The sequence below is a fragment of the Pantherophis guttatus genome, chromosome 8 (genome assembly GCF_059756535.1).
Source record: "Pantherophis guttatus breed Tessera chromosome 8, ASM5975653v1, whole genome shotgun sequence".
Taxonomy (NCBI): Eukaryota; Metazoa; Chordata; class Lepidosauria; order Squamata; family Colubridae; genus Pantherophis; species Pantherophis guttatus.
This window is the reverse complement of record NC_142070.1, coordinates 79,171,806-79,199,450: the sequence shown is the minus strand read 5'-3', so window position 1 is coordinate 79,199,450 and position 27,645 is coordinate 79,171,806. Positions and strand designations below refer to the sequence as shown.

The window sequence follows — 27,645 nt, the reverse complement described above, 5'->3', positions numbered from 1 at the left end:
TATTTTTGGGGAGGGCTTATTTTCTGGGGGTGTGTGTGCTTATTTTAGCGCATGTGCTCAAAAGCCCAATTGGGCTTATTAGCAGGAGATGTCTTATTCTAGGGGAAACAGGGTAACTTAAACTTCAGAAGGTGACAGGCTCAATTACAGTTATAAATCGAGGATTATATATCCTTCTACCTCTATTTAAAAGCCTATTTGCACATTTACCAGGGATGCTTTTTTAAAAAAATCCTGGATGGTTGCCAAAAACAAACAAGAAAAGGCTTGCAATTTTTAGTGGTAGAAAGAAAGAAAATAAAATGAGATATGCCTCCCCTTCTGTCTCTCTGTCTCTGTCTCTGTCTCTGTCTCTGTCTCTGTCTCTGTCTCTGTCTCTCTCTCTGTCTCTCTCTCTCTGTCTCTCTGTCTCTCTCTCTCTCTCTCTCTCTCTCTCTCTCTCTCTCACACACACACACACACACACACACACACACACACACACACACACATCATGTCTCTGCTTTCCCTCTGATGTCTTTTATATCTGCAATACTCAATAGCTTCCAGCATGGAAGAGTAATCCTGAATTTTGCTCACGGCCTTGCTCAGCAAAACAATTGTGTTTACATAGAAAGTGCAAAAGAGACGGAAGAATTGCAGCAGACAGGGCAAACAAACGAGTTCAAATGTGTCTTTGCAGCAGAACAATTACCTTCCTTTCTTTCTTTCCTTTTCTTTCTTTGTAAACCATTTTTCTATTTTACAGCCGAAACCAACCGGCGTATTAGGGGCTGTAAATAAACCTCTATCTGCAACGGGAAGAAGGCCATATATTCGAAACACAGGATCGGAAACTGGAAATAATAATAGTGTAAATTCAGAGTTGAATTCTCCCATAGAAAACAGAACAAGGTTCGTGGCATTTTTAGGCTCTTATGTTAACGCAGTTTTTCTTCTCAGCATGTGTTTCCCTGAAAATAAGACCCTGTCTTATATTTATTTTTGAACCCTGAAATAAGCGCTTGGCCTTATTGCCATGCACTCAAAAGCCCGATTGGGGAGGTCTTATTTTGGGGGAAATAGGGTACAAATTCTAAATGTCACTCTTTACTACAAGTAAAATAGTAATAATCATATTTGTTGTATTGAACAAACTTCTAATAATAATAAACGTTCTAATAATAATATACAAATTTGTATTAAATTATAATCTATTTTGAATATTTTCTTAAACGCACTGAATTTGACAATGAACTTCCAATGCAGCTGGGCCACCTTTTCCTTGTTGATCATTTGATTTCTTAGCTCCAAAGGAAAAAAAAAACCCCAGAAACTTAATGTTAATCTTTTCAAAATTTGTCCAGCAGAGAGCCGAGCTCAGACCTATCAGAGACAGGAGTCAGTGAAAACGATGAAAATCCAGTGAGAATTATTTCAGTCACTCCAACAAAAATGGAACCTGTGAAGAACAAGGTATGGTCAGGGTTCTTAAAAAATTGTTATTTAGATAAACTTAGTAAAGAAGCCGATAAAATTACTGTTGTAATTATTAAGCAGTATATGTCGAGTGTCCATAATGTTTCCAGTTTGGTGAATTACTGCTTTTCCCCACAATTGAGGCCAAAATTTCTGTTAAGAAAGACATTTGTTCAGTGAGTTTTGCCCCATTCTAGGGCCTTTCTTGCCACCGCTGTTAAACGAACCACTGCAATTGGTAACGTTAGCAACCCGGTTGTTAAGTGAATCTGGCTTTCCCATTGACTTTGCTTGTCAGAAGGTTGCAAGGGACACAGCAACTGTCATCAAAAATGAACCAGTTGTCCAACATCTGAATTTTGATCATGTGACCACAGGGATGCTGCAAAGGTCGTAAGTGTGAAAAAGGGTTGTAAGCAATGGGTGAACTCCTGGGGATTCGGCAGGGTTCAGGTGATCCTCTAACCAAGGATCGCCAGGGTTCAGTGAACCCCCAAATGCCACCCCTGGCTGGCCCTTCCCACCCCTCCCAGGAGTCTCCACGTGGCCCGTTCATCATTCCAGGTAAGTGCAGGGGCCACACGGAGGGTCTGGGAGGGCAAAAGATGGGCATTCCGGAAGTCCGGAAAGGGGCCTGTTTCCGGCTTCCGGACCCCGGGGGAAGCAATTTTCGCCCTCCTGGAGGCTCAAAAGAAGCCTCTGGAGCTTGGGAGGGCAAAAAGTACCCACCCACCCCTGCTCTGGTGCAGGCAGCCAACTAGGCCACGCCCACCCAGCAACGGGGCAACAAACCCGTGGCTAAAGGATGTGGAGCCCATCCCTGGTTGTAAGTCACATTTTTCAGTGCCGTTGTAACTTTGAACAGTCACTAAATGAACTTTTATAAGTTAAGGACTATTTGTAATTTCTTTTAAGCATAAAATGTGAACCAGGAAATCACAGGACATAGATCAGAGAGTTTCTGGTCATTTCCTTGATCAGCAATAAGACTCATTGCGGGCCTGTCTTTATCTCAGCCTATCTTCCCATTTATTGTGATGACAACAATAAAATTGATACCGCCTTGAAGCGAGATGGACAGCAAACAAATTTTAATAATAATAATAATAATAATAATAATAATAATAATAATAATAATAATAATAATAATAATAATAATAATAATAATAATAATAAGTCCTGCTAGATAAGATAAAAATACAGTTTTAAATGTAATACTTGCGTTAGAACTCTTTAAACTGGATTCAGTAAAAATCTGAGATCAGAGAGACTAATTAAACATAACTTGGATTTTTTATTTATTTATAACCTTTTATTATTTTTATAAATAACTCAAGATGGCAAACATACCTAATATTCTTCCTTCTTCCTATTTTCGCTATGATTACCCTGTGAGGTGGATTGGGCTGAGAGAGAGTGATGGACCCAAAGTCTCCCAACTGGCTTTCAGGCCTAAAGTGGGACTAGAACTCACAGTCTCCTGGTGATTGGCCCAAAGTCATGCAGCTGACTATCTTGCCATCATTTCCGCAACTCGAACTCTCTGTCTCCCAGTTTTTAGCCTGGTGCCTTAATCACTAGACCAAAGTGGCTCTCTCATTTTCAAATCAAACTGGGCCAGGAGTTTGCCTCAGTCGTGATAAAGCTATTGTCTTTTCAGTACGATATGCCCAAATGATGATTTATGTATTCTGTGAACAGAGTTACTCCTCTGGCAGCAGTAAATCCCCGTGGATTAATTACACTTTCAAGGTGGCTGCCGGTGTTGCCAATAGTCCTGAAAATGTATTTCAGCAAGACAAGCTGATTCCAACAGATGCAATCTCCACCTGCTACTCAGTTGACAAACAAACCAAGTTGTTTTCTTTTCCAGGAGATGAATTCTGACCAGGCACCCCAAGAAAATGTCAGTGCTGATCGGGGCAAAAAAAGAATCACGACAGCAGCCGGAACGGAGAATTTCCATCAAAAAACAGAAGAGAAGAAAACCGACGAAACGGGTCAGCCGGCTCCTCCCAAACCCCGGCGAGGACGTCCCCCCAAGTCTGAATCTCAGGGCGCCACCACGAAAAGTGCCGAAATGAGTAAATCCTCCGGACGAGGACGGAAAAGGGCGGCCCCGGCTCAGGAGGGTCCAGGCGGACTGGAGGCAAGCAATGCCAAGGCACCAAAGCAGCAAGAGGCCACCAAGAAAACAGCACCAGCACAGAGACAGATTGACCTGCAAAGGTAAACACAGGCGGGCTTGGTCTCCAAGGGGGAGGGGGAGGGTTAGCCAATCACCTCCGAAGGCGGCTGGCATTAGCCCTTTCTGGTTTTATTGGTGGGGAGAGGGGGAGAAATCTATCCTTAAAAGTTGAAAGGAACTTTAGAGGTCTTCTAGCCCAACGCCTTGCTCAAGCAGGAGACCCTCCACCATTTCAGACAAATGGTTGTCCAATCTCTTCATAAAAACCTCCAGGGTTGGAGCAGCCACAAATTCTGGAGGCAAATTGTTCTGCTGATTAATTGTTCTCATTGTCAGGAAATTGGTGATGAGGCTGTTTTTTTTATTCTCTGGGACAAATCTTAACCTGTCTCACTCTGTGCTCTTTGCCTCCCTACCCCTCTCTCCTTGGTGAAGTTCCCCTAGACACAATTCTGCAATTTTTCTTCGTTCACTGAGTACATATCTTCCCTTGTTCAGCTACTTAGAATCCTTCCAAGATTTTGTGATGATTCACAAGGTAAAAGGAATCACATACTTAAATCCTTTGGATAATAGCAACCTTTATAGTTTTTTTTTTTTTTTTTTACACGTCTAATGTCAGAGTCAGAGCTGCATCTGATTTAACCTCAGCAGAAAAAACAAGGGAATTTGTAATTTTCCAGTAGCAGATCCAGTTGCGCCTCTAAAACCCTAAAACTGCAAATCGCATGGCAACCCATCCACAAATCTTACGTGTATCTGCTTAATTGCTATCCAATTGGCGGAGCAGGATTCACACCAGGGTCATGATCTTAGGACATCCAGTGCATAAAAAAGCAGAATTTGTCTTCTTCTCGTTTAAAAATTCCCTCTGAGCAGCAGTGGCAGCTGTTGTAAATTACTGTTAATCGCAAAACGGTAAGGAGCTTTAAGAATGGAAATTACCAGGCTGAAGAGAAATTACTCTAAAAGTTTGTCCTTGTGTTTCTTGACTGTTTTCTTCCCCATCAGCACTGCCGTTGAAAATACTAAGGATTTGGTAGTCTTTTGTTCACGGAAGGTGTTGTCTTCTATGCATAAGAGAAGCCACAAATCACCCAAAGAATCTCAAATCTCTTTTGCCATTAGCAATATCATCTGCCTGGCTACCAATTCCTTGGTGAACTAAATGCGCAAATTGGTGTTTATTGTTTCACTATTATCCCCCACTCTCTTCCACATTCTGACACACCTGTGGCTGTCCTCTCATCTCTTCTCCACAATTGTTCTCCTTGAACATGTGGATATGTTAGGCACATACACTTGTGACTACAAAGCCCACTGAAATTATTCAAGAAATGACTGCAGCAGGGGTGACTTGCTGTATCCAATTTTTCCAGGAGTGTGATAAAACTAGATATCTCCCATTCTACTATGTTGGTTAAGCCTCTTGCATTTTTAAGATTTCTATATTCACAAAGGACTTGAGTCTTTGGAGATGACAGAACATGAAAATAAAAACTGCTGCGTATTCTTATTTATGCTTTGCCTAAGAGGAAAGAGAAGCATTTTGCTTTGTTCAGGTTTTAAAGAAGCGTCCACTGTTTGCCAGGACATTCAGAGAGCTCAAGTGAGTGAGATTAATCTGATTTTGCCCCTGTGCATCAAAGCAAAATGTATTTGTTTTGATACATTCAGAGAACTTCGGGATCAGTCAGAGCTATAAGCGCCAGATAAAATTTGTGGAACCTGAGTTCATTCTTTATAGAAAGCTAGTTTTGGAAAGTACTTACTGTGTTTCCCCGAAAATAAGAACCCTGTCTTATATTTTTTTGAACCCTGAAATAAGTGCTTGGCCTTATTGCCATGCGCTCAAAAGCCCGATTGGGCTTATTATCAGAGGATGTCTTATTTTGGGGGAAACAGGCTTTCTGTCTATATCTATCTATTTATCTATCTATCCATCCATCCATCTTATTATTTATCTATCATCTGTATCTACTGTGTTTCCCCAAAATAAGACTTGTGTTATATTTTTTTGAACCCTGAAACAAGCGCTTGGCCTTATTGCCATGCGCTCAAAAGCCCGATTGGGCTTATTATCAAGGGATGTCTTATTCTGGGGTAAACAGGGTAAAAGCAGATTATGATGTGATCCTATTTCAAAATGAAAAGTGTAAAATTTAATAAAATATGAGCACATTTTTGGATGGCCTACGTAATTGGGAGTATACTTGTTAAAAAGTTTATCCGCATCTCTTTATAGCTGAAGTTGGGCTGGGTATCATTGGTGCAGTATCAACGTAGGTAAATCGTACCCTCTGATTCCCCTCAAAAGCAGTTTATAGTACATTTCACTACCGAGCATGTTTATACGTATCTGTAAATCACACCCGTGGTTTTTAAAATCACGGAAATGTCTCATGACAGCCTCTTCCAGTTTTGGGGGGTGGGGCGGGGGGAAACAACCCCCAAAATTAACTATGCTCCGCTTTGGAAGGAACAGGCATAGATGTTAGTCTATGATTTCAGTCAGAACTTTGCTCCCTGTATGATTTTGCCATTCTGACCTTTTTTCAGAAGCCAGGTGCTGGGCAGTGATGGAGATTCAGTGTTGGAGATAGAGTCCAGTCCAGGATATTCTGCGAGTGAAATGGATCTTTTTAAACTTTGTGAGAGCAGCCAGGACGACCTTGAGGAAAGAGATCTAACAGAGGCAGGCTTGCTGAAGGTGCACGAGGCAGCAGATTTAGGGCTCGGTCGACGGTTCATTAAATGCTCAATCCTGGAGGGCTGCTCTGTTCCTCTTGTTACTAAGGATTATTTATTCACTTAACTTAGATAACGAAAGTTTATTTATTTATTGCTTTAGTTACAAAAAAGGGGGAAAAAACAAAGATAATTATGGTAAAGTTACATAGAAAGTATATTTTTAAACAATGGAAAAAATACAACATAAAGAAAAAAGGGAAAAAAACCACAATATATTTTTAAGAGTAACTAGTTACAATTCTACATGCAGGAAATCCTTGACTTGCAATCGTTCGTTTAGTGACCGTTCGAAGTTGCTATGGCACTGGAAAAAGTGACCAGTTGATACCAATCCTCACATTCACAACTGTTGTAGCATCCCTATGGTCATGTGATCAAAATTTGAGCGCCTGGCAATCTGCATATATTTATGACAGTCGCTGTATCCCAGGTCATGTGATCCTATATTTGTTATCTTCCCGAACCGGCTTCTGAGAAGCAGAGACAATGGCGGAAGCCAGATTTGCTTAACTGCCATGTGATACACTTAACAACTGGGTTGATTCACTGGCATAACAGTTGGGCATCAAAAGATCTATAAATGTTTTCTAGCACTCAGTAGGCAATGCATCCAATCCTGCTGTTTTACCATTTGCCAATTTTAAACTTATTTGTTGAATCTCTACCTCAGTTAGAGGAGGAAATAAAAACTGTTTTCGCATATCATCTAAATGTGGTAGGTTAACTTTATTTAAAAAGGCCTTCACTGTATATCCATATTCAATACATTCTCTAGTTTGCTATATAATCTGAATAGAATTTTAAAAATTGACAATTCGTAGCCATTGAAGTTTTAAATATTTCATCTCCTTTACCTGTCATAATTGAAATCATTGTCTTATTTTTTATTATTTTTTTTGGTTGATTTAAACGATTTTACCAGTTCTTTCTGTGTTTTCCCAGGATCCCTGTTGTTAGTGTAAATTCTGTCTGCTTAATAGTGTAGTAGTTAATTCGTATTTCTTTTTCCATATTTCTCTCTACAAAATCATTGATGGGCATATAACCATCCTTGCCCACAAATGTTTCCCTTCATCTTTCAAATTATTTTTCCCTGTTATTTTTAATCTTATTTTTGTACGATTCATAAGAAAAAAATTCAACCTTGGAGATACGTTTTTTTATATTCTTCCCATTCCTAAAGTCCACCACTTGGATGTTTCTGAATTCAAATCAAAGTATTGTAAGGTCTAACGCTAACCTTTAACTGAGATCGTGAAAGTTGGCAAACCAGAAATCCGTGATAATATCCTCCCCTTTGTTAGACTTCAACCTGGCTTCTGAATTATTCTAGATTCATGATGGTTAGGCTTTCATAAAATACTGCAGAGTGAACTTTAAAAACAAGTTGTTTGTCAGAAAAATTGGATCCATTTTTTTTTGCCTTCTGTGATAAAGGCCTGATATGAAAAAAACTGAACTAGCAATGCAAACCTTTGCAGGCATATTTGGATGCCCTGTTGTGTTAAATAGGACTTAACAGTTAGATACAGATGGTTCTTGACTATTGACCCCCATCGAGCAAAGTGAGACATTCGTTACTTTTGCCCCATTTTATGACCTTGTCACAATTTGCTAAGTGAATCACAACAGTTCAGTTAGTAACACAGTTGTTAAGTGAGTCTGGATTCCCCATGGACTTTGCTTATCAGAAGGTCGGAAAAGGGGATCACATGACCCTGGGATGCTGCGACCGTCATAAATATGAGTTGCTGAGGGTCTGAATGTTGATCATGTGACCATGGGGAGGCTGCAACAGTGGGAAGTATGAAAAATGGTCAGAGGTCACTTTTTAAAGTGGCGTCGTAACTTCAAACGGTCACTAAACGAACTGGCTGTAAGTCATGGACTGCCTGTCCTTAGCACCAGTTTCCCAAAACATCTGAAATATTTGAGGGGATGTTGATGTAACCTGCAGCCCTTACCAGTCAAATACAATAACACTTGAGGTCCATGTTCTCCAGTTCAATGCATTTTTAATGCAACAAACAAGACATTCAGTTAGACTCGCCCCCAAGAAATGGAATTTTGTTGATCTCGAAGCTGTGAAAAGACAGCAGCGCAGATTATGTAAACAAGATCCCTTACACATATTTAAAATCAATCTCTCCACTCCGCCCAGGTGATCCATAGAGTTGAAGATTTACTGTTGGTCCTTTTAAGATGATCAAAATTAATTTTTGAACGGAACGTTCTCCTGAACTCAACCTCTTATTTTCCCTCCTCCACAAGGTAAAAAGAAAACTTTCTCGCAAAAGGAAGAAAGGAGAGCCGAAGGAAGGCATGCTCCCAGCTTCTGCAAAACCCAAGAAACGTCCTATATAGGAACTGAGAAATACTTCAGATCATACAGCTTTCAGCTCTGAACACCGAAGGAAAACTCTGCTTCCCTTTCAGATAAAATGAATCTGCAGAAACTCTTTGAGAGAGGCTAAAAGCATCTGTACTTATTTCCCCAGAGACTTTTTTATGAAAAGTCAATAATTAAGCAAATTGCTTAACACTTAATTCCAGTTTCCGCACATCTGGAGTTTAAGAGTGTTTTACTCCATTAATTTTCATGCTGCATTTTTTAAAAAAAGAAAGTCAGAGAGAAAGGTCCTTATAGCATTGTTAAAAATTCACATACCTTAATTGGGGTATTGCCCATCATATATATATTTTTTTTCTCAAGAAAGAGAAGAAGGCTTACTGAATGGTTTTTAATCTGAGGCATAACTGCAAAACCGAATTCTCATCTGCTTTCATTTTAAAGACTTATGTATAATTTTCCCCCCCCTCGCAAAATAAGATGTACAGATTTTGGTTCCTGCTTTGAGAAGTCACCTAGTGGCAATTTTTATACATGTTGCTTTCTGACTTTGATCAAAGAGTAGGAGACTAATCATTTGATGATTGATTTTCAAGTAGACATTTCATCTTTTTTAATTTCCTCCTCCATTTTAGTTAATAATATAAGTTGCAATAAATGTACATATTGTTCGTTTTATAAAAAACATATATCACTTCTGAGTGGGTTTACTCCTGTGGTTTTGTTGGAATATTCTAAATCTAAATGGAGTAAAGTCATCCCAGGATTTGATTTTATAATGTTTGTCACCAGATTTTTATTATTGATGTAAAAAATCAATTTTTTAAAAATAGTTGGATTTTTGGCAGCTTTGTAAGGAACATTGAAAATGTTTAGGATTTCAAGCATTGTCTTGATTGAAACGAAGTCTGTTTTACGTTTTCCTTTCCCTTCTCCTTTTTTAACATTTAATTTAGAAAACTTGCATCAATGTTGATTTCCCCCCTCTCCCCCCAGGCATTGTTCAGCATATAGTGTACACTTTTAAGTACACACCATCATATTTAAGTTGGTTGCATAAAATAAATGCTTCTAGGTGTCATTTGGTATCTTTCTGCTTTTCCCCCCAAGGGTACACAACCATTTTTCTGATGTGCAGCCATTGCTGCCAGACGCTGATCGAGCACAATTGATGGTTTTTGTGGAGCGTAATCTTGTCAGTAAAACAAATGGCAGCATAGTTGATAAATGCTTAGTATGCTAGATGAGGTCTTGAGCTGGGGTGAACAACTTTGGCAACTTTAAAATTTGTGGACTTCAACTCTCAGAATTCCCCAGGCAACATAGAGCAAAGTGATAGAGATTCCTTATTTTGTTACAGAGCCTTCCTCCCCTGAAATACTAATACAATTTAAAGGCGCAACCCCCCTCTCATTGGAGTTTTGTTGCACACACAAATGATGCCACAAATAAACTGATAGAAAAGAATATTTGTAGCTTGGGGTTGAAATAAGGGGTCCTTGGTATTCTCTGTGCTTGGTTGTTTTCCTGCAGATGTTTCTTTTCCCAATCATTGTGGGTAACAATCAGTGCTCCTGATGATGAACTGATGACGTTATCTAGTTGGGTCATGAAATGCCTGCAAGTTCAGAGAGCACCAAGGATTCTTCACAAGCAAAGACTATATCAGTTGAAGATTTAGAAGGCTCTATCTGAGACCTGTGTTTTCTAAAAACTCTTTTAAAATTCAGTCTTGAGACCGCCAGACATTCTCCATGAGATCCCACTCACTAAATATCCTTAACTTCATCGGGATGGGAATTTCAAGCACAATCGGGCATAAAACAATTAAAACAGAGAAGGCAGAATTAAGATAGGGATAAATTAATGCAGGTTTTTATTCTTTTAGTAGAAAACCAAATTCAAAATGGAATTTTTTTGATCAAAAAGAAGATATCTGTAGCTCGGGACAAAAGGTACGTTCCAAAATATTTGTTTTCAATTTGTTGAAGAAGCTGTTTCGAGTTTTTGTTCCAATGAAACAAAAATTTGTTCCAAGATTTAGAGCAGAGGTGTCCGACCTTGGCAACTTTTAAGACTTCAATTCCCAGAATTCCCCGCCCAACTTCCTCTTTGTATGGGGGTCTTTGAGACTTAATACAATCTATGAGATTCATTACAAGTAAGATGACCATCCCTAAAGGTAACCATAGATTTCCATTTACGGAGAGGGGCTCAAGGACCCGGCTGCCAGTCTCTTGACTGTCTCCATCATCCCAAGCACTGTGGGCAGTACTCACTGATATAGCTACTCTGATAAGCATCCACTCAGCTGGGTCCGGAGTGCTCAGTGACTTGTGCCAGCTCCCTCGATACTGCAAGTTTCAAAAGGAGGAGCAATTTGCAAAAATGTGGGCTTCGCGCGTATGGAAACCTGAGCCATCTTTCATATATCTGGAAATATAGAAACTTACAGCCTGATTCCTCATATAAAGATTCGTCGCCATTGCAACGGAAAGTGATCTTCAAGTGTCGGAGAGCTCTGATGCAAGCTCAGATCCGTTCCAGGCACACGGAAGCAAACTCTGCCGCTTCCCAAGATAACTTCTGCATAACGAACAGATGCGTTGGGTGGGCTTTGCTGCAGTCAACGATGCCGAAATGAGGAAACCTGGAACTCGGGAGTCAAAACAGTAGATGACGGCGAAGAGATGCTGAATTCCCATTCTGGGCAAAAAGCCCAGATCTGGCTTTTACGGAGCCACGGTGGCGCAGTGGTTAGAGTGCAGTCCTGCAGGCTACTTCTGTGGACTGCCTGCTGTGTGCAATTTGTCAGTTCAAATCTCACCGGGCTCAAGGTTGACTCAGCCTTCTGTCCTTCCGAGGTCAGAAAAATGAGGACCCATATTGTTGGGGACCAGAGGATGACTTTGTAAACCGCTTAGAGAGGGCTGTAAAAAGCACTGTGAAGTGGGATATAAGTTTAATGGCTATTGCTATTGCTACTTCCTTATTACCCCTGTTCTGCCCCAGCTACGGACCCCAAAGAATGCAGCACACAAAATCTATACAAAGCTTATTTTACTCAAATAACAGTATCAACCAAAGGCTGTTCATGAACTGTCTTAACAGACTACCAGAATTCTAAGATAAGGTAATCACAGTCTTACTAAAGTTGGCAGAAAGCCCAGAGTCCAGACATGAAGGAGAGTGAACTAAAGTTGTTCCCTACAGCTTGCTGCAATCGGTGTTCCTCCTTAAATAAGCTAAGGGAGTGGCCAATTAGCCCCAAGCTTTACTCTCGAGACCTCCTCCTGAGGAGCCACTCTTGCCTTTTGACAGCTCTGTGTGCCCGTGCATCGAGAAGAGGCTCCTCCTTTTCATCCCCTTCACTTATGGGAGCTTTTGGAGGTTCTGAAGGCCCTGACTGAATCCCCGCCTCTGGCACCACATCTTCTCCAGCCTCCTCACTGTCCGACTCGAGTGCCAGCTGCACAGGCTGCTGGTGCAGCACCACACCAGCCTCCTCGCTGTTGGAATCGGCTACAATTCGCACAGGCCGCTGATGGGCCACAACAACCCTATTCTCAAATGTTTCAGCAGCTCACTTAGTTTTGCCTCTTTTCCAGGAACAAGAATCTGCGATGCTTCTAGGTAAGCTTTTCTTCCACAATGGCTCCCTTTTTACGTCCAGAGTCTCCAGATACAGATAGTGCTTTTTCTCCAGCCACAATTCACCAAGAGTCAACGAATTTAATGGAGGGAGTGTGTCTCTCTGTGTGTATATCCACGCATGCATGTTTAAAAATGCGAATAAAGAGGGAAGGATGGGAGTCCTGTTGAGTGTCTAGCAATACAGGCCTCCAACCGAACCAAGTGCGCCATTGCAGCTGGGTTTGCTCTGAGGCGATAGGAACATCCTCTTTTGCCCGACTTTCTGACAGAGGTCAGAGCAGATGTGCCTGCAGGCTGGTACCACATACTGTACTTTTTGGAGTATAAGACGCACTCCCCCCCCCTAAAAATGGGTGAAAATTGTGGTGCGTCTTATACACCTAATGTTACCAAAGCTCCACCCACCCAGTGGTCCCCACCCTTTGGCCGTTTTCGGCCTCCGCGCGTCCCATTTTCAGTCCTATTTTTGGCCTCCATGCGTCGCATTTTCAGCTGGTTCCGGGTGGCGGGGATCGGTGTCGACAAATGGGCAGCGCTGTATTGGCCATGGCGGCAAACGGGTGGCGGCAAACAGGCCGCACCAAATGGGCCTCAGCAGCAGTGACCGGGCCGTGGCAAATGGGCCGTGCTGACAGAGAATGAGCTGCGGCAAATAGGCCAGATGAATACCGGATAGATGCTGGAAGGCAAAGGCAGATTTTTTTTTTCCTTGTTTTCCTCCCCGAAAAAGGTAGGTGCGTCTTATAGTCCGGAGCGTCTTCTACTCCGAAAAATACATTTAATTGCAAAGTGCAGAAACTTCAGACTGCAGAAAGCCAGGTGCCTTAAAAGTGCCAGCACAGGGACAGAGCCCTCACATCTCCAGTTTTATTCCAATTTTTAAAAATTTTTAACAAAAAGTGTTTTAAAAGTCTGTCTTTTACTTTTAAACAGATTAAAAATAAACAGGATTTTTTATTTTTATTTTGGTCCTTTGCTTATTGCTGTTATGGAATGATGAGACCAAACAACATTCCTGGGTCAGCCAGAGACAGTTTATTGCGCAGTTTCAGAATCAGATTTATATCTGCAATTCTGAACCAAGAAGAGCTCTAATACAACTGCTTTTATACATATAAGGATTTTGTGAGCACAGCAGTTTTCCATATATGGTTAACATACATTTATTACGTTATAATTGACACTTTCTAATTACTAAATTCCTTCATTATTTTCTAGTTCATAAGATTATCTTAGCTAAACAACCTTCCTCAGTTCTGTGATTGCTGAGGCGTAGATTCATGGCTGCTTTGGATAATAAGTAACAATTGTTTCATATGGATGTCCTTGCATTCTTGACAGCTAATCCCCTCAGAAGAAGATATATATTACCAAGAATGGAATTTAGCTGACTTAGTGTAATCTCTAAACAAGCACATTTCTTTCTTATAATAAAGAGGGTCCTTCAGTGTTCATATAGCCGACCCTGTACTATTCCTACATCATTCACATTATTGCTGTAAAGGTGAGAGGATGAGAAAGAAAATGAAATTTAAAAAATGTTTTTGGTTAGGCAGCAGCCCATTCTATCTGTTGCCCTGAGAAAGAGTTCAAGGTTTCTAGAGAAGATGCTGCTTCTCATTTGACTTCCAAACCCCGCCCCTGCCCCCTAACCACGCCCCTCTACTCTCCAGGCTCCGATTGGAGCGAGCTCAGCAGCCCCGCCCTCCCAATGCTTAAGGCCCCCGCCGAGTCCCTAGAGCCAAGAAAGTAGAGAGGTGCCTTTGCCTGTTCCCTATAATAAACATTATTAATGGTTTATTATCTTCAGTCACCAGCTATATTCGGAGGCATTAATTGAGAGGTCGCAATATTTCATATGAGAGCCGTCTGGAGGCCCAAGTTAAAGATAAAAAGAAAGTGTCCTAGCCTGAGACATTTTGAGTGATAAATAAATCGAGATTTCTGTCAGACCGGTTGGAATGCCTGCCTCCGTGAGGCTGGGGTGTAAATTTCCACAGGTCTTCCTTCCCCTCGAAGTCATTCACTTATCATAAGCTAATATATTCACTCCGGATAATGGTCGCCTCTTCCCTTTAGTCCTTTTACTATCTCTAGGGGCCGCCATCTCAGAGAGTGACTCCCGCGCACTTGCCGCCCAGGCGGCCGAGTGCGCATGCGCGTCTCCTTTTCCCGCTCTTTTTAACGGCCGCTCCCTCGCTGAGGCGAAAAGAAGCACGACGACGACCTGTGGGGCCGAGCGAGGGGCTTCCCCAGGCCTCGAGGACTTCTCTATCGGCCGTCGCTCGGTTCCCGCTGCTAGGAACGAGGTCGGCGCTTTTCCTTCCCTCTCAGGCGCCCGCAGCTTTCCCGGGTGGTTGGGACAGGCGGCTGTTCAACAGGTGGGCGTGAGGAACGGAGGCGGCGGGGGGGGGGAAGAAAGCTGTGGAATGCCTGCCTGGTCAGAGCCTGCGGTTGGGGAAGAAGGAGCCTCCGTCGCTGAAGAGCCTGGACGGCCGTAGTAGCCTCACCTGTTCGGCCAAGGTGGGGGGTGGGGTGGACTAGATGACCTCCCGGGACACCTTCCAACTCAAGTCTGAAACTTTTCGGGTGAGGCGGTTTAGGGAGGGATGCGAGGGGTTCCCTGGGGCGAGTTTTGGATGAAGCCGTACACCTTCACGCAACTTGGGGAAGCTTTGGGGATGGGTGAACCCAGGCCGGCCTTTTAGGGTTCATCCCAGGCAAAGAAGAGGCTTCTGGACGGCCGTTTGTCTGAAACGGGATATAGTGTCTACTGGTCAGGCAGCGGGTTGGACGAATAGAATAGAATAGAATAGGGAATGGGAATAGAAATTAGAATAGAAATGAAATCAGAATAGAATAGAATAGAAATCAGAATAGAGAATAGAATAGAGAATAAAATGAATAGAATACAGTGGAATGGAATAGAATGCAATAGAATATAGAGGAATAGAATAGAATAGGAATAGAATAGAATAGAATAGAATAGAATAGAATAGAAATCAGAATAGAGAATAGAATAGAGAATAGAATAGAGAATAAAATGAATAGAATACAGTGGAATGGAATAGAATGCAATAGAATATAGAGGAATAGAATAGGAATAGGAATAGGAATAGGAATAGGAATAGAATAGGAATAGAATTTTTTATTGGCCAAGTGTGATTGGACACACAAGGAATTTGTCTTCGGTGCATACGCTCTCAGTGTACATAAAAGAAAAGATACATTCATCAAGAATCATAAGGTACAACACTTAATGATAGTCATAGGGTACAAATAAGCAATCAAATCATATTAGGAAACAGTCAATATAAATGTTAAGGATACCAGCAACAAAGTTAGAGTCATAAGTGGGAGGAGATGGTGATAGGAATGGTGAGAAGATTAATAGTAGTGCAGACTTAGTAACTAGTTTGACAGTGTTGAGGGAATTATTTGTTGAGCAGAGTGATGGCGTTGGGGAAAAAACTGTCCTTGTGTCTAGTTGTTCTGGTGTGCAGTGCTCTATAGTGTCATTTTGAGGGTAGGAGTTGAAACAGTTTATGTCCAGGATGCGAGGGGTCTGTAGATATTTTCCCAGCCCTCTTTTTGACTCGTGCAGTAGACAGGTCCTCAACGGAAGGCAGGTTGGTAACCATGGTTTTTTCTGCAGTCCTGATTATCCTCTGAAGTCTGTGTCTGTCTTGTTGGGTTGCAGAGCCAAACCAGACAGTTATAGAGGTGCAGATGACAGAACATGTGTACTATGAGATTGTCTGAACCTCCCTTCATGCACCCCCCCCCACCACAATACAACTCACAGTGAAAGACAGAAAATCCCTATCCCAGTGAATCCTGCTGACAAACACTCAATCCTATTGCACCATGTGAATTTATTGCACTTCGTGCCGGCACCGCAAGTCAATTGTACTATGTTGTTGTAGTTATTTTTCATGAGATAACTGAAACGTAAAAGAGTAAGCATATCCACAGAGGAGAACATTTGTACTTTAGGCTTAAACTTCAAGGTAACAGTTAGTCCTCCACTTGCAGCTAGCTCTTCATTTAGTGACCAAAGTTACAACGGCATTGGAAAAAAGCGACTTATGACTGTTTTTCACACTTACCGCTGTTGCAGCATCCTCATGGTCAGGTGATCAAAATTCAGCTGGTTGGTAACTGCCTCATATTTATGATGGTTGCAATGTCCCAGAATGATCTGGTCTCCTTTTGTGACCTGACAGGCAAAGTCAATAGGGAAGCTGGATTCACTTAACTGCCGTGTTACCAATTTAACTGCAGTGATTCACTTAACAACGGTGGTGAGAAAGGTAAAATGGGGCAAAGCACACTTCGCAATTATCTTGTTTAGTTATGGAAATTTTGGGCTCAATTGTGATCATAAATCGAGGACTACTGGTAATGCATGTTTAAATTTGTGCTGCATAGAACATCGTGTTGCAGCAATCTTTCCCTTCCTTCCTTCCTTTATTGTAGATGAAACGACATCTTAGTTGTGATACCACAGAGGAGGTATTACTGAGGATCATCATCTTAACAAAACTAATTTCTAATTAGTTGGATATGAGATAGGCTGCAAATAAATTTCATAAACAAACTTGTTCTTATCTTTATTCTCCCAACATGTTTGGAATAAATTTTCCTCTGCATTTGTACTGAAAACTGCAGTTCATTTAATCACACTTTTGAAGAATTTCTTTAATTGAAGCTGTTTAAACATAGATGGGCTTATATCTGCCAGTAAATATTATTTGCTGTGTTTCTTTATACTGCCAATGAGAGAGTGCTGTAAACTGGCTTTTATACGGATGAAATATGTTCTATATAGTTTGAAATGAGGCATTAAAAAACATACAAATGCATAACTCACTCTTTCCACAGTGAATATTTGCCCTTTTAGACAAGGATGCATCTAGTGCCCCTTTGCAATTTGCTTGGCAAAAAACATTAGGAAACTACATTGCTGTTACAAGACAAGATAAAAAGAAAAATTAAAGATCCTAGATGTCTTGATTTTACACTGCAGAAATGCAACGTGTGGAATGAAAATTGTATCTCTTTATCTTCTTCCAAAGATATGCAGAAAATTTACTGATTTTAGATGTGATCTTTCGATAGGAACTGCATCGCTATGAATTGGGATCAAGATGGAGATACTCCAGCAATTATTGCTGATAAATCCACTGCTGTTTATTTGTGGGATGCCAATACAAACAAAACCAGTTTGATGGATACTAGCATGAGGTAATTTATTTATCAAATTAATATAATGTAATGTAATGCCATGTATTTCAAGGGTGTCCTCATTTGGTGTGTGTGTCAATCTTACTGCCACCTTGGGAATTTGATTATTCTCCATATAGAGTAGATTACTTGCTAGTTGGCATCTTCTATGTGCCACTATGTTATGTAATTTGCATGAGAAATTACAAAAGACTTAACAAAAGACATCTTCCAACAAAGATGCCTTTGTCGAATCCTAAAGATTTGCTGTTTTGTCATGTTGCTAATGAAGAAGTGCTCCAAAAGAGTTTCTCCTGCAAATAACACAATACAGCACAACACAACACAACAATATTCATGCAAATCTACCTCTGTAGACTTCCTCTTGTATCTCAAGGAGTTGGAGTTCAATCTGTTTTTAAAATACTTTTCCTTCACTCTGGTCTCAAAACCTTTTGTTGTCTTAATGGTTTATGGATAATTTCTCCAAAATCGTCTCTTTGGATTATTATTGTTTCCTCCATCTTATTTCACTTCTTCCTTCTCTCTTAGAAGAACAATTAATTTTAGTCAAGGGCAGTATCTGTATTTTTAAAGAATTTATCCAAATGCAAATGTGAATTTTGAAGTTGGTCATTTTAAGGTATGGGGTTTGATATCAGAATCTTTTATTGTTTTGTTTTCTGTTAATTTTATAAGTAGTTTACACCAAGAACTGTTGATAAATATTGTGCAGATACTTTGTGCTCCATTTTCTATTACTTTTATTATAATTGAATCATTATAGTTACCTTTGGCCTGGTGTTTTATTAATTCATTTTGGAATCTTTCATTCCTTTGTTTAAGTTTCACTTAATTCTATTGACAGCCATTCATTCCAAACTTTTGGATTAAAAGAACAAATATCTTGATAATTTAATCATTTGGGGGCTGGTTCAGATTTTTATTTTTGTAATCAATTTGGCATTTATCATATCTCTTTCGCTTTTAGAAGTCAAGAACATAATCATGTTTTGGAGACAAAGCAGATTTTCCCTGACAAACAACTTGGTTTGTTTGTCATATGATGACAACCCTTTGAGGTTGTCTCTCAGCCTTTGAGGGTTGAGAGATAGTGATGCATCCTAAATCCCCCAGCTGGCTTTCAGTGGGAAAGGGACTAAAATTTGCCATCTTCTGGTGATTGGCCCAAAGTCATGCAGCTGACTATCTTGCCATCATTCCTGCAACTAGAACTCTCTGTCTCCCAGTGTTTAGCCTGGTGCCTTAATCACTAGACCAAAGTGGCTCTCTCATTTTCAAATGAAACTGGGCCAGGAGTTTGCCTCAGTCGTGATAAAGCTATTGTCTTTTCATTGCGATATGGCCAAATGATGACTTACGTATTCTGTGAACAGAGTTACTCCTCTGGCAGCAGTAAATCCCCGTGGATTAATTACACTTTCAAGGTGGCTGCCAGTGTTGCCAATAGTCCTGGAAACATATTTCAGCAAGACAAGCTGATTCCAACAGATACAATCTCCACCTGCTACTCGGTTGACAAACAAACCAAGTTGTTTTCTTTTCCAGGAGATGAATTCTGACCAGGCACCCCAAGAAAATGTCAGTGCTGATCGGGGCAAAAAAAGAATCACGACAGCAGCCGGAACGGAGAATTTCCATCAAAAAACAGAAGAGAAGAAAACCGATGAAACGGGTCAGCCGGCTCCTCCCAAACCCCGGCGAGGACGTCCCCCCCAAGTCTGAATCTCAGGGCGCCACCACGAAAAGTGCCGAAATGAGTAAATCCTCCGGACGAGGACGGAAAAGGGCGGCCCCGGCTCAGGAGGGTCCGGGCGGACTGGAGGCAAGCAATGCCAAGGCACCAAAGCAGCAAGAGGCCACCAAGAAAACAGCACCAGCACAGAGACAGATTGACCTGCAAAGGTAAACACAGGCGGGCTTGGTCTCCAAGGGGGAGGGGGAGGGTTAGCCAATCACCTCCGAAGGCGGCTACCCTTAACAGTCTAATAAAGTGGAAAGGGCCCTTGGAGGTGTTCTAGTCCAGTTCCCTGCTCAAGCAGGAGACCCTATACCGATGCTCTTCCGGGTTCCGTTGCATGCATGTGCACTGGACCAGCTGTCCAGAAAGAGCCTGGCTATATTCAGGGTTTTCAGAGAAGATGCTGCTTCCATGCAAGGTCTCCCTGGAGGTATTTGTGGTTGAGGGCCTCCTCAACCTCCTCCTTTGATTTTATCGGGTTTTTAAATTTTGTGTATTTATGTATTTTATTGTTGGCTGTTCACCGCCCTGAGTCCTTCGGGAGTAGGGCGGTATACAAATCAAATAAAACCTAAAAAACCTAAACCTGTAGTTAGAAGTCAAGGGGACCTCTTCTTGATGTTTGTAGCTTTGTTCTTCATGTGTGTCAACTGCCAAAAAAAGAAAAAAAAACCCAGAAAGGCTGGGAAGGAAAAAAGCAGAAGGAAGCATCCTTTCTTGAAAAGTTGTTATTGAGTACATGAATGTTTCTAGAAGTTTAAATTGAAAGAGACTATTTTACTATCATTGTATATGTACTGTATGCATATTGTAATGTTATGTTCAAAGTAAGAAAAGTTAAAAAGGTGACTTAATTATGCTGTTTTGATGAGCTATAAGAATAACCCATAGAAAGCAGTATATTTCTTTCTGTTTCTTCCTTTTACCAGCTGGAGGCTGTGAGGGAAACTCTTGAATCCCTCTCCACTCTGCTGCCCTTTTTTGACCTTTTTGCAACTGCTAAACATTTCTTCCTTCTAAATCTCTTTATGAAAACTTAACAGTTTTTCTAATCACATATGCTAATTAAGAGGAAGAAATTGCAAACCCACAATCCAGGAAGAGCCCCTTTCCCAACTCCATTATATTAAAAGTAATACTAGCCCCATTCTGTCTTTGTCTTTGTAAACTGCATTATCAGAGATGAGCGGAATGGATGGAATGGATCATAGCCGCCACCTTTACAGCTTTGATTTTCATAAATGTATATGCTTGTAAGAAAGTTAATGACTTTATAACTGTGGAAAGGGGAGTTTAAGAAAGGAATGGTTGAAATGAAGAAAGAAGGGAAAGCTTATGCTGCATATGAACAGTAATAAAGTTTAAGAAATGTGATTCAGAAGATCTGAAGCTCACATATGTTTTGTAGCAAAATTTAAGTGATTTTTGCGTTTTAATCTGGATATATCCAAAATGTTTGGAACTACAAAATGAAGACTAGGTGCTGCTAAATGTGTGCTAAGCTTGCTTGGTTTAAGATAGACAGTAATGTGGGTTCAAGTCCCACCTCAGCCATGAAAGTGGCGGGCTGATGACTTTGGGCAAGTCATTTTCTCTTAACCATAGGAAAAAGGCACATTTTTGCTTTCCCATCTGTTATCGCCTAATCTCTGTACTGTTGCCTGATCTGCTGTGCTGCCTCCAACACTAATTTGCATTTCAGCCTCTCAATAATCCTATCACAGGATTATTTCAGCATTGTTGACTCCATGTGGGCCAGTAAGAAAAAAAAATCTAAAGATGTGTGACTTCCCCCCTTCCCCTTTTACCTGTGTTTTACCTTTTAAAAAAATCCTAAATAAGACACGTGAGCACATTTCCTGGGGTTCAAGTTTACAGGGTTTCATTTTTGTCCCTTAACATCATGGCATCTGGTAAGGGTGAAAATGTACCTGCTCGGCTTTTAGAAAATTAAACCACATTGGACTCGGTTAGCTTTCACCAACCAACCATCAGCACTTCTTCCTGCTGATCACCAGAGATACGAAGATCAACCTACCAGCAATAGAACTGGATTTATACTGGGACTCCTGGAGCAGGGGAGCTGGTGGGGGAAAATATATATATATATATATTTTCATTTGTATACTTGCAACTATTGGCATGTTCTAATAGATGCAGTTATTATTAATGTACCATGTATCCACAACGCATATGGGCAAAAGAAGCCCTTAACTGATCAAGCGAAACTCGAGGAAAAACCTGGGCGTGGCAGATTGTGAGGGTTGTCACTTGTCGGGATAATTGGCCTTGTATTGAATTATTTTCCTCCCAGAATAAGTTCTCAGAGTTGAAAATTAGGATTGCAGAGTTTAAAGCACCACCTCTATGTTTTCCTTCTAACGATATTAATTAATGAACTCCTCTTCCTACAGATGTTACAAATAGACAAAATGTATGGTTATAAACGACACTCATGAATAGTTGTGTGTATGGACGTGCATAGAAATAAATATTTCTTCTTTCCACACAGCTGGTCTGGGTCTCGTTTTTATTCATTCTTCTGCAACCTCAGCTTAAGTCGGAACCTTCTGACAATTTTGCCCCAGTTTTACTACTTTTCTTGCCACAGTTGTTAAGTGAATCGTGGCAGATGTTAAGTTATTCAAGCGGTTGTTAAGTGAACCCGGCTTCCCTGTTGACTTTGTCAGGAGGTCGCCAAGGGTGATCACATGACCCCCCGGGACACTGCAAGGGTCACAGAGGATGAACCAGCCGCCAAGCGCTGGTGACTTCAGGAAGGCTGCAAAGGATGTTGTGAAAAATGGCTGCAAGCCCCCGTTAGCACCAGTGTAACTTTGAACGGTCACTAAATGAACTGTTGTAAATCGAGGACTATATCTCCCCAGACACGCATGTGGCTCCATGTCCAGGGCTCTTCCCCCTTCCCCCAAAAGGGGCCGCATTGGGGGGTGCAGAAAGCCAAGTGTGGCAGCCAGCCTAAGACCGGGCCGGGATCTCGATGGGCTTGCACTTCAAGTCCCATAGTGCTGGCTGGGGATGATGGCTCTGTAGTTCCACCAGCCTTAATCCCAGAGGAAAAAGTTCTGCGCTGCGCCGCAATGAAGCCGATGAGCCGCTCTAGGATTTCTAGCAGCGCCTCTTTAAACAACGTCAAATCCGGACGGAGGCGGGCTTTGCTCCCAGCAACATCCGGCCTCTTGGTTGCCGCGGCAGCCGCCTCCGCCTTCCAAAACAGGCACGTGATCGCCGCCGCAGGCTCCTTCGCTGCGCATGCGCAGCCAGGCCCCGTTTCGGCGAGGGACAGGCATCTCGAGAGCGGCAGGAAGCCGGAAGCGAGCGTTTCCGGAACCGGAAGTCTTTGTAAAGAAAGGCGACCGAGGACTTCCGGCGGCATGGATGGTGAAAGGGGGTGCGCGTGTCTCTTCTCGCTCACAATGAGGCAGGGGGAGAGGGAGGTCTCGTTGGGGGTCCCATCACCTCACCTTCCTCGGCTTGGCTCAGCTGCGCCTGACTGGCGTTGTAGTCCAGGGTTTCCTGCCTGAGTAGGGGGTCGGACTAGAAGACCTCGAAGGGCCCTTCCACAACTCTCGTTCTTCTTCTGGCGGCCTCGCCCTGGGAGGTTTGCGAGCGACGGGATGTGCAGGTGAGCAGGGGGGCTTCCCCTCCCCTCTAGGAGAGATCTTGAAGTGGGCAGAGGGGGACGATGGGGGAATTTTGATCACGTGACCCTGGGGAAAATGCTGCAACGGTCGTAAGTGTGGAACCCGATCCGTCGCTGTTATCAGTGCTTTTGCAACTTTGGAGTCTCTAAATAAAGTCCATTACGTCAAGGATACTACCTTTATTCCTTCCTTCTGTTTTGTCCACGACGACCCTGCGAGGTGGGCTGAGAGTGACCGGCCCCCAAGTCACCCACTTAGCTTTTGTCCTGATAATGAGACTAGAACTCCCCGTCTCCCTCTTTCCAGTCCAATACCTCTGTTCTCTTATTATTGTAATACAGGTAATCCTTAACTTACGACAGTTCATTTAGTGACCGTTCAAAGTTACAACAGTGCTGAAAGAAGTGGCTTATGACCGTTTTTCACACTTACCACCTTTGTGGCGTCCCCATGATCATGTGATCACCAGTTGCCTTGGCAACTGACTCATACTTATGACCGTTGCTGTGTCCCAAGGTCACCGGATCCCCTTTTGTGATCTTTTGAGAAGCAAAATCAATGGGGAAGTCGGATCCGCTTAACAACCGTGTGACTAACTTATCAATTGCCGTGATTCACTTAATAACCGTGGCAAGCAAGGTCGTAAAATGGGGCAAAACTGACTTAACAAATGTTTCAGAACCACAGAACATTTGGGCTCAATTGCAGTCGTGTACAAGTTATAATATAATGTGGGTAGTCCTCATTTAGCGACCACGGTTGGGAAGCAGCAACTCTCGTCATTAAGCAGAGCGATTGCTAATTAGGAAATGATAACTGCACCTTTTATGCCACCCCTCCTTCCCCCACCCATCCCAGCTGGCGCTGCCAATTTCGCCTCCTAAGCACTACACCCCCAGCTGGTTTCTTCACACTACATTAATGCGTGTATTTACATTCGTTAAAGAGAGGAAGGGATTACAAGGAGGTATAGGTAGTCCTTGGTTTATGACCACAGTTGAGTCCAGAATTTATGTTGCTGAGTGAGACATTTATTAAGAGGATTTTCTCCCATTTTACAGTTTCTCTTGCTACATTTGTTAAGTGAGCCACTGCATTTGTTCAGTTAGTAATAGGGTTGATAAGGGAATCTGGCTTTTCCAACTGACTTTGCTTGTCTGACGGTCGGAAAAAAAGGATTACGTGACCCCCAGAACACTGAAACTATCATAAATGTGAGTCAAGCATCCGAACATGAATCTTGTGAATCATGTGGCCATGGGGATGCTGCAACGGTCGTTAAGTGTGAAAAAGGGTCATAAGCAGTGGTGGGATTCAGCCAGTTCGCACCTATTCGGGAGAACCAGTTGTTAACTTTCTAAGCAGTTCGGAGAACTGGTTGTTGGAAGAAATCTTTTGTTTTTTCCCACTTTACGGGGCTAATCCTGTAAGGAAGGAAACATTCTGGCGTTGTTTCTAGCCTAATCTTTATTGCCCTGCTTACCGAAACTGCCTCTCTGGTTAACCCTTATTACATTGTAACAGCTAAGGCAAAGCACCGATCGACATGAGTGACGTTGAGTTGGCCATGCCCACACGGTCACATGACCACCAAGCCATGCCTACCCAGCTGGTCATTAGGGCAGAGAACTGGTTGTTAAATTATTTGAATCCCACCACTGGTCGTAAGTCACATTTTTCAGTGCTGCTGTATCTTTAAACGGTCACTAAGTGAGATCGAGGGCTACCTGTATTGTCATTTGTTAGAAAAGAGGGGATTACAAGGAAGTAAACAGGGACGCAATGAGGAATACACTGGTCTTTTTGTACTCGGGGCTGGCTGGTGCCTCTGCATTGCTTTTGATTTGAACTCCGCATTGGGTGCCTGCTTAGTCTCTTGTCATCCCTCTCGCTGCAATCCGTCCTCTGGAAGATGGGGGAAAAAAAGAACCAGGCAAATCCAAGAAGTACCTAAGTGGTGCAAGGTGTCACTCCCCGTAGTGTCCATCGTGCACGTCCGCCATTAAGCACCCTTCAGAGCAAAAAAAGGTGACTTATCAAATCCTTTGAAAAGCTCAAAAGCAGAATTTTGCTTGCCTCGGATATCTACATTAGGGAAAGTGGAGCTGTGGTTGAACCACTGATGGTGCAGGTAAGCCCTCAACTTACGAACAGTTCACTTACTGACCACTTGGAAGTTACAATGGCGCCGAAAAAGGGGGACTTATGACCATTTTTGATACTTACGACCGTTGTACCACGTGATTTACAGTTGGATGCTTGACAACTGGTTCGTATTTCTGACTGTTGCGTGTCCCGAGGGGGAGGTCACATGATCACCTTTGGTGGCCACCAGATAAGCAAAGTCGACGGGGAAGCCGGATTCACTTAACAACCGGGCGACTGATTTAACAACCGCAGCAATTCACTTCAGAACTGTGGCACGAAATGTCGCAAAACCGGGCCGAAGTCATTGAACAAATGCCTCACTTAACAACCAGAAATTTTGGGCTCGGTTTGTGATTGTAAGCTGAGGACTGCTCGTAGTTTGGTAACTGGCCTTAAAGTTCATGGAGTTAATAAGAGAGTATCCCAAGATCTGGGCCAAATTTGTAGCGTGTGATAAGAGGAGTTGGATGTAGAAATGCCTCTTCTTTCTTAACTGAGCAGGAACCTCTACAAGGAAGGAGATCCTGGAGTTTCTATTAGACCAATGTGGAGAGCAATAGTAGCAGGGACACGGCAGGCAAAGATGGCGTCCTTGGTCGGAGTACCCGCAACACGTTTGTCAAATTCCTGGAAGGCAATGGATGTCTCATTGAGAACAGCTCCTTTGAGAGCCATCTCATCCTGCATCTAAGAAGGTTCACATTAGGCCTCCCTCTTCATCCTCCTCCTCCTATCTTCTCCACCACCATCCTGTCAAGTAGGCCGGCGGTCCTGGTCTTAAGGCTTTAATTAGCCATTACGACGCACTTCCTTCTAGATTCCTTGAGTTGAAATGGTTGCCTTGGCTGGGAAGAGGTTTCTCCAAACGATGAGCAGCTCCAACCAGAAGAACCAGCGAAAGGAGCACGAGACGAAAGCGAGAGAGATGCCGAGGGGAAGCAGCTTTGGGGCTTGGCCATCGGCAGTCTGTAGAGCCGAGGTTCTTCCGTCAACCACTTCCAGCTCTTCTTCAGGATTGCGAGGTCTCACCCGCTCCACTTCCTGCGGGATTGTTGGACAGGGCATCCTTCACTTCCTCTAATTGTCCCATTTCCTCCTCAAACGAAGGGCAGGACGTCATGTCTCCCGTCTTCACCCCTGCATGCTGTTTTCTTACGCCAAGGCTGATTTCTTGTGGTGCTGCAACACCTCCAGGGGCCCGTCTGCACACACCTGCTCCTTAATCCGAGAGGGAGGATTGCAAGGGCCAGGAGTATCTTCCTCCTCGGCCAAGGTCATCGCAATAGGAACGTGGTTTCTGCAGCTCTCCTCTTAAATTGCGGGTACCATTTTTGGTGGCCGTAGCTTACAATCTTAATCCCCTTTTCGTCCCCTTGCTGGCCGGGTTTGCTTTCACGTCTACCTTCATTCCCCTGCAGCTCCTGCCGATACCTGGTCACCCCGTCGTAGTCTCCTCCGATGCTTCAACAATGCGCTTTATGCAGTCCCATGGGGTCCGTGGGTGAGGAGGACGAGAGGCTGGCTGTTTTCTGTGTGTCTCAGTCCCCCACACAAGCACCCCCCCCTCTTGTGTAATTCCTGCCCTCTATGCCGTTCTTGCTCATACTGGGCCAGGCTGCTAAGTCAGGCGGGTTGTAAAAAGAATCACTGTTGGGTCAAAGAAGCGTTATCTATCTGCAATTAAACAATAAAAAGTATGAGCCAAAAGGGTTCACAGTGCCTTTTCCAAAACTTTCCTGCGCCCCGTTTGCATAGTTTACTCGCGCTGCAGCCTATTCCTTTTAACTCTCCGCTATTCCCCAAACAAGGGGTCAGCAACCCGTGGCTCTGGAGCCGCATGTGGCTCTTTCATCCCTCTGCTGCGGCTCCCTGTTGCTGGTTGGCTCCACAATTGATAGGGCTTTCAGTTAGGACTGGTAGAGGAAAAAAGGACGCCGCGCCAGGAGGAGACTCTACGGTGGGGGAACCGGCTCCAGAATTGAAAGGGGGAGCTTCCGGTTAGGACATTTGTGGCTCTTTTGAGTGTTTAAGGTTGCTGACCCCTTCCCCAAATGAAAGCGCGAGGAAAACCAACGCATTCTAGAAATCCGATCGCTAACGACAAAAGTAACACTAAACACTGCTGAAAAACACGGCTCTCCGATTAAGGATCAGCTGGAATGGGGAAACTTTATTTTGGCATACTGAGAGTAGTGTACAGTACTCCACCCCTTTGAACAGGATAGGGAAAGGAAAGAGCGTGCACCAATAGGAACTTTGGAAAGTACTTGCATATGATGCGTGTTTTTTGCACTTTGCGGAGGTCTCTGGGGAAAAAAACCTATTAACCGATCCCAACTCTCTTTTGAAAAAAAACCCAAAAAGCTGGAGTTTGTTTCTGTTCTGGGCAGGAGAAATTACGGCAACGTCGTGTAGAGCCGAGCGCATTACGCAGCAGCTCCTT

The 27,645-nt window shown here is 42.8% G+C and overlaps 1 protein-coding gene and 2 long non-coding RNA genes across 7 annotated transcripts in view; all 3 read left to right on the top strand.

Moving 5' to 3' along the window:
• The window catches only part of PDS5A (PDS5 cohesin associated factor A), a 61,881-nt gene extending 52,053 nt beyond the window's left edge, over positions 1–9,828 (top strand). Inside the window, exons 30-34 of one of the 5 annotated variants that reach the window (XM_087875437.1) lie at positions 749–894; positions 1,350–1,455; positions 3,332–3,687; positions 6,206–6,356; positions 8,669–9,828. In XM_087875437.1, coding sequence (XP_087731563.1) covers positions 749–894; positions 1,350–1,455; positions 3,332–3,687; positions 6,206–6,356; positions 8,669–8,761 — 852 coding nt within the window. In that variant the 3' untranslated portion in view covers positions 8,762–9,828. Of the gene's footprint in view, positions 1–748; positions 895–1,346; positions 1,456–3,331; positions 3,693–6,205; positions 6,357–8,668 lie in introns of those variants that run through there. The other 4 variants (XM_087875436.1, XM_087875439.1, XM_087875438.1 and 1 more) reach the window with 4 other exon arrangements.
• A 4,704-nt stretch (positions 9,829–14,532) lies between these two features.
• LOC148112720 (uncharacterized) lies at positions 14,533–21,900 on the top strand. The gene is made up of 3 exons (XR_015729283.1): positions 14,533–14,782; positions 17,523–17,648; positions 19,197–21,900. It is a non-coding gene; the product is annotated as an uncharacterized LOC148112720 (long non-coding RNA).
• Positions 21,901–22,752: 852 nt separating this feature from the next.
• On the top strand, positions 22,753–26,912 carry LOC117669971 (uncharacterized). The gene is made up of 2 exons (XR_004592552.3): positions 22,753–23,035; positions 25,704–26,912. It is a non-coding gene; the product is annotated as an uncharacterized LOC117669971 (long non-coding RNA).
• The last annotated feature ends 733 nt before the right edge of the window (positions 26,913–27,645 follow it).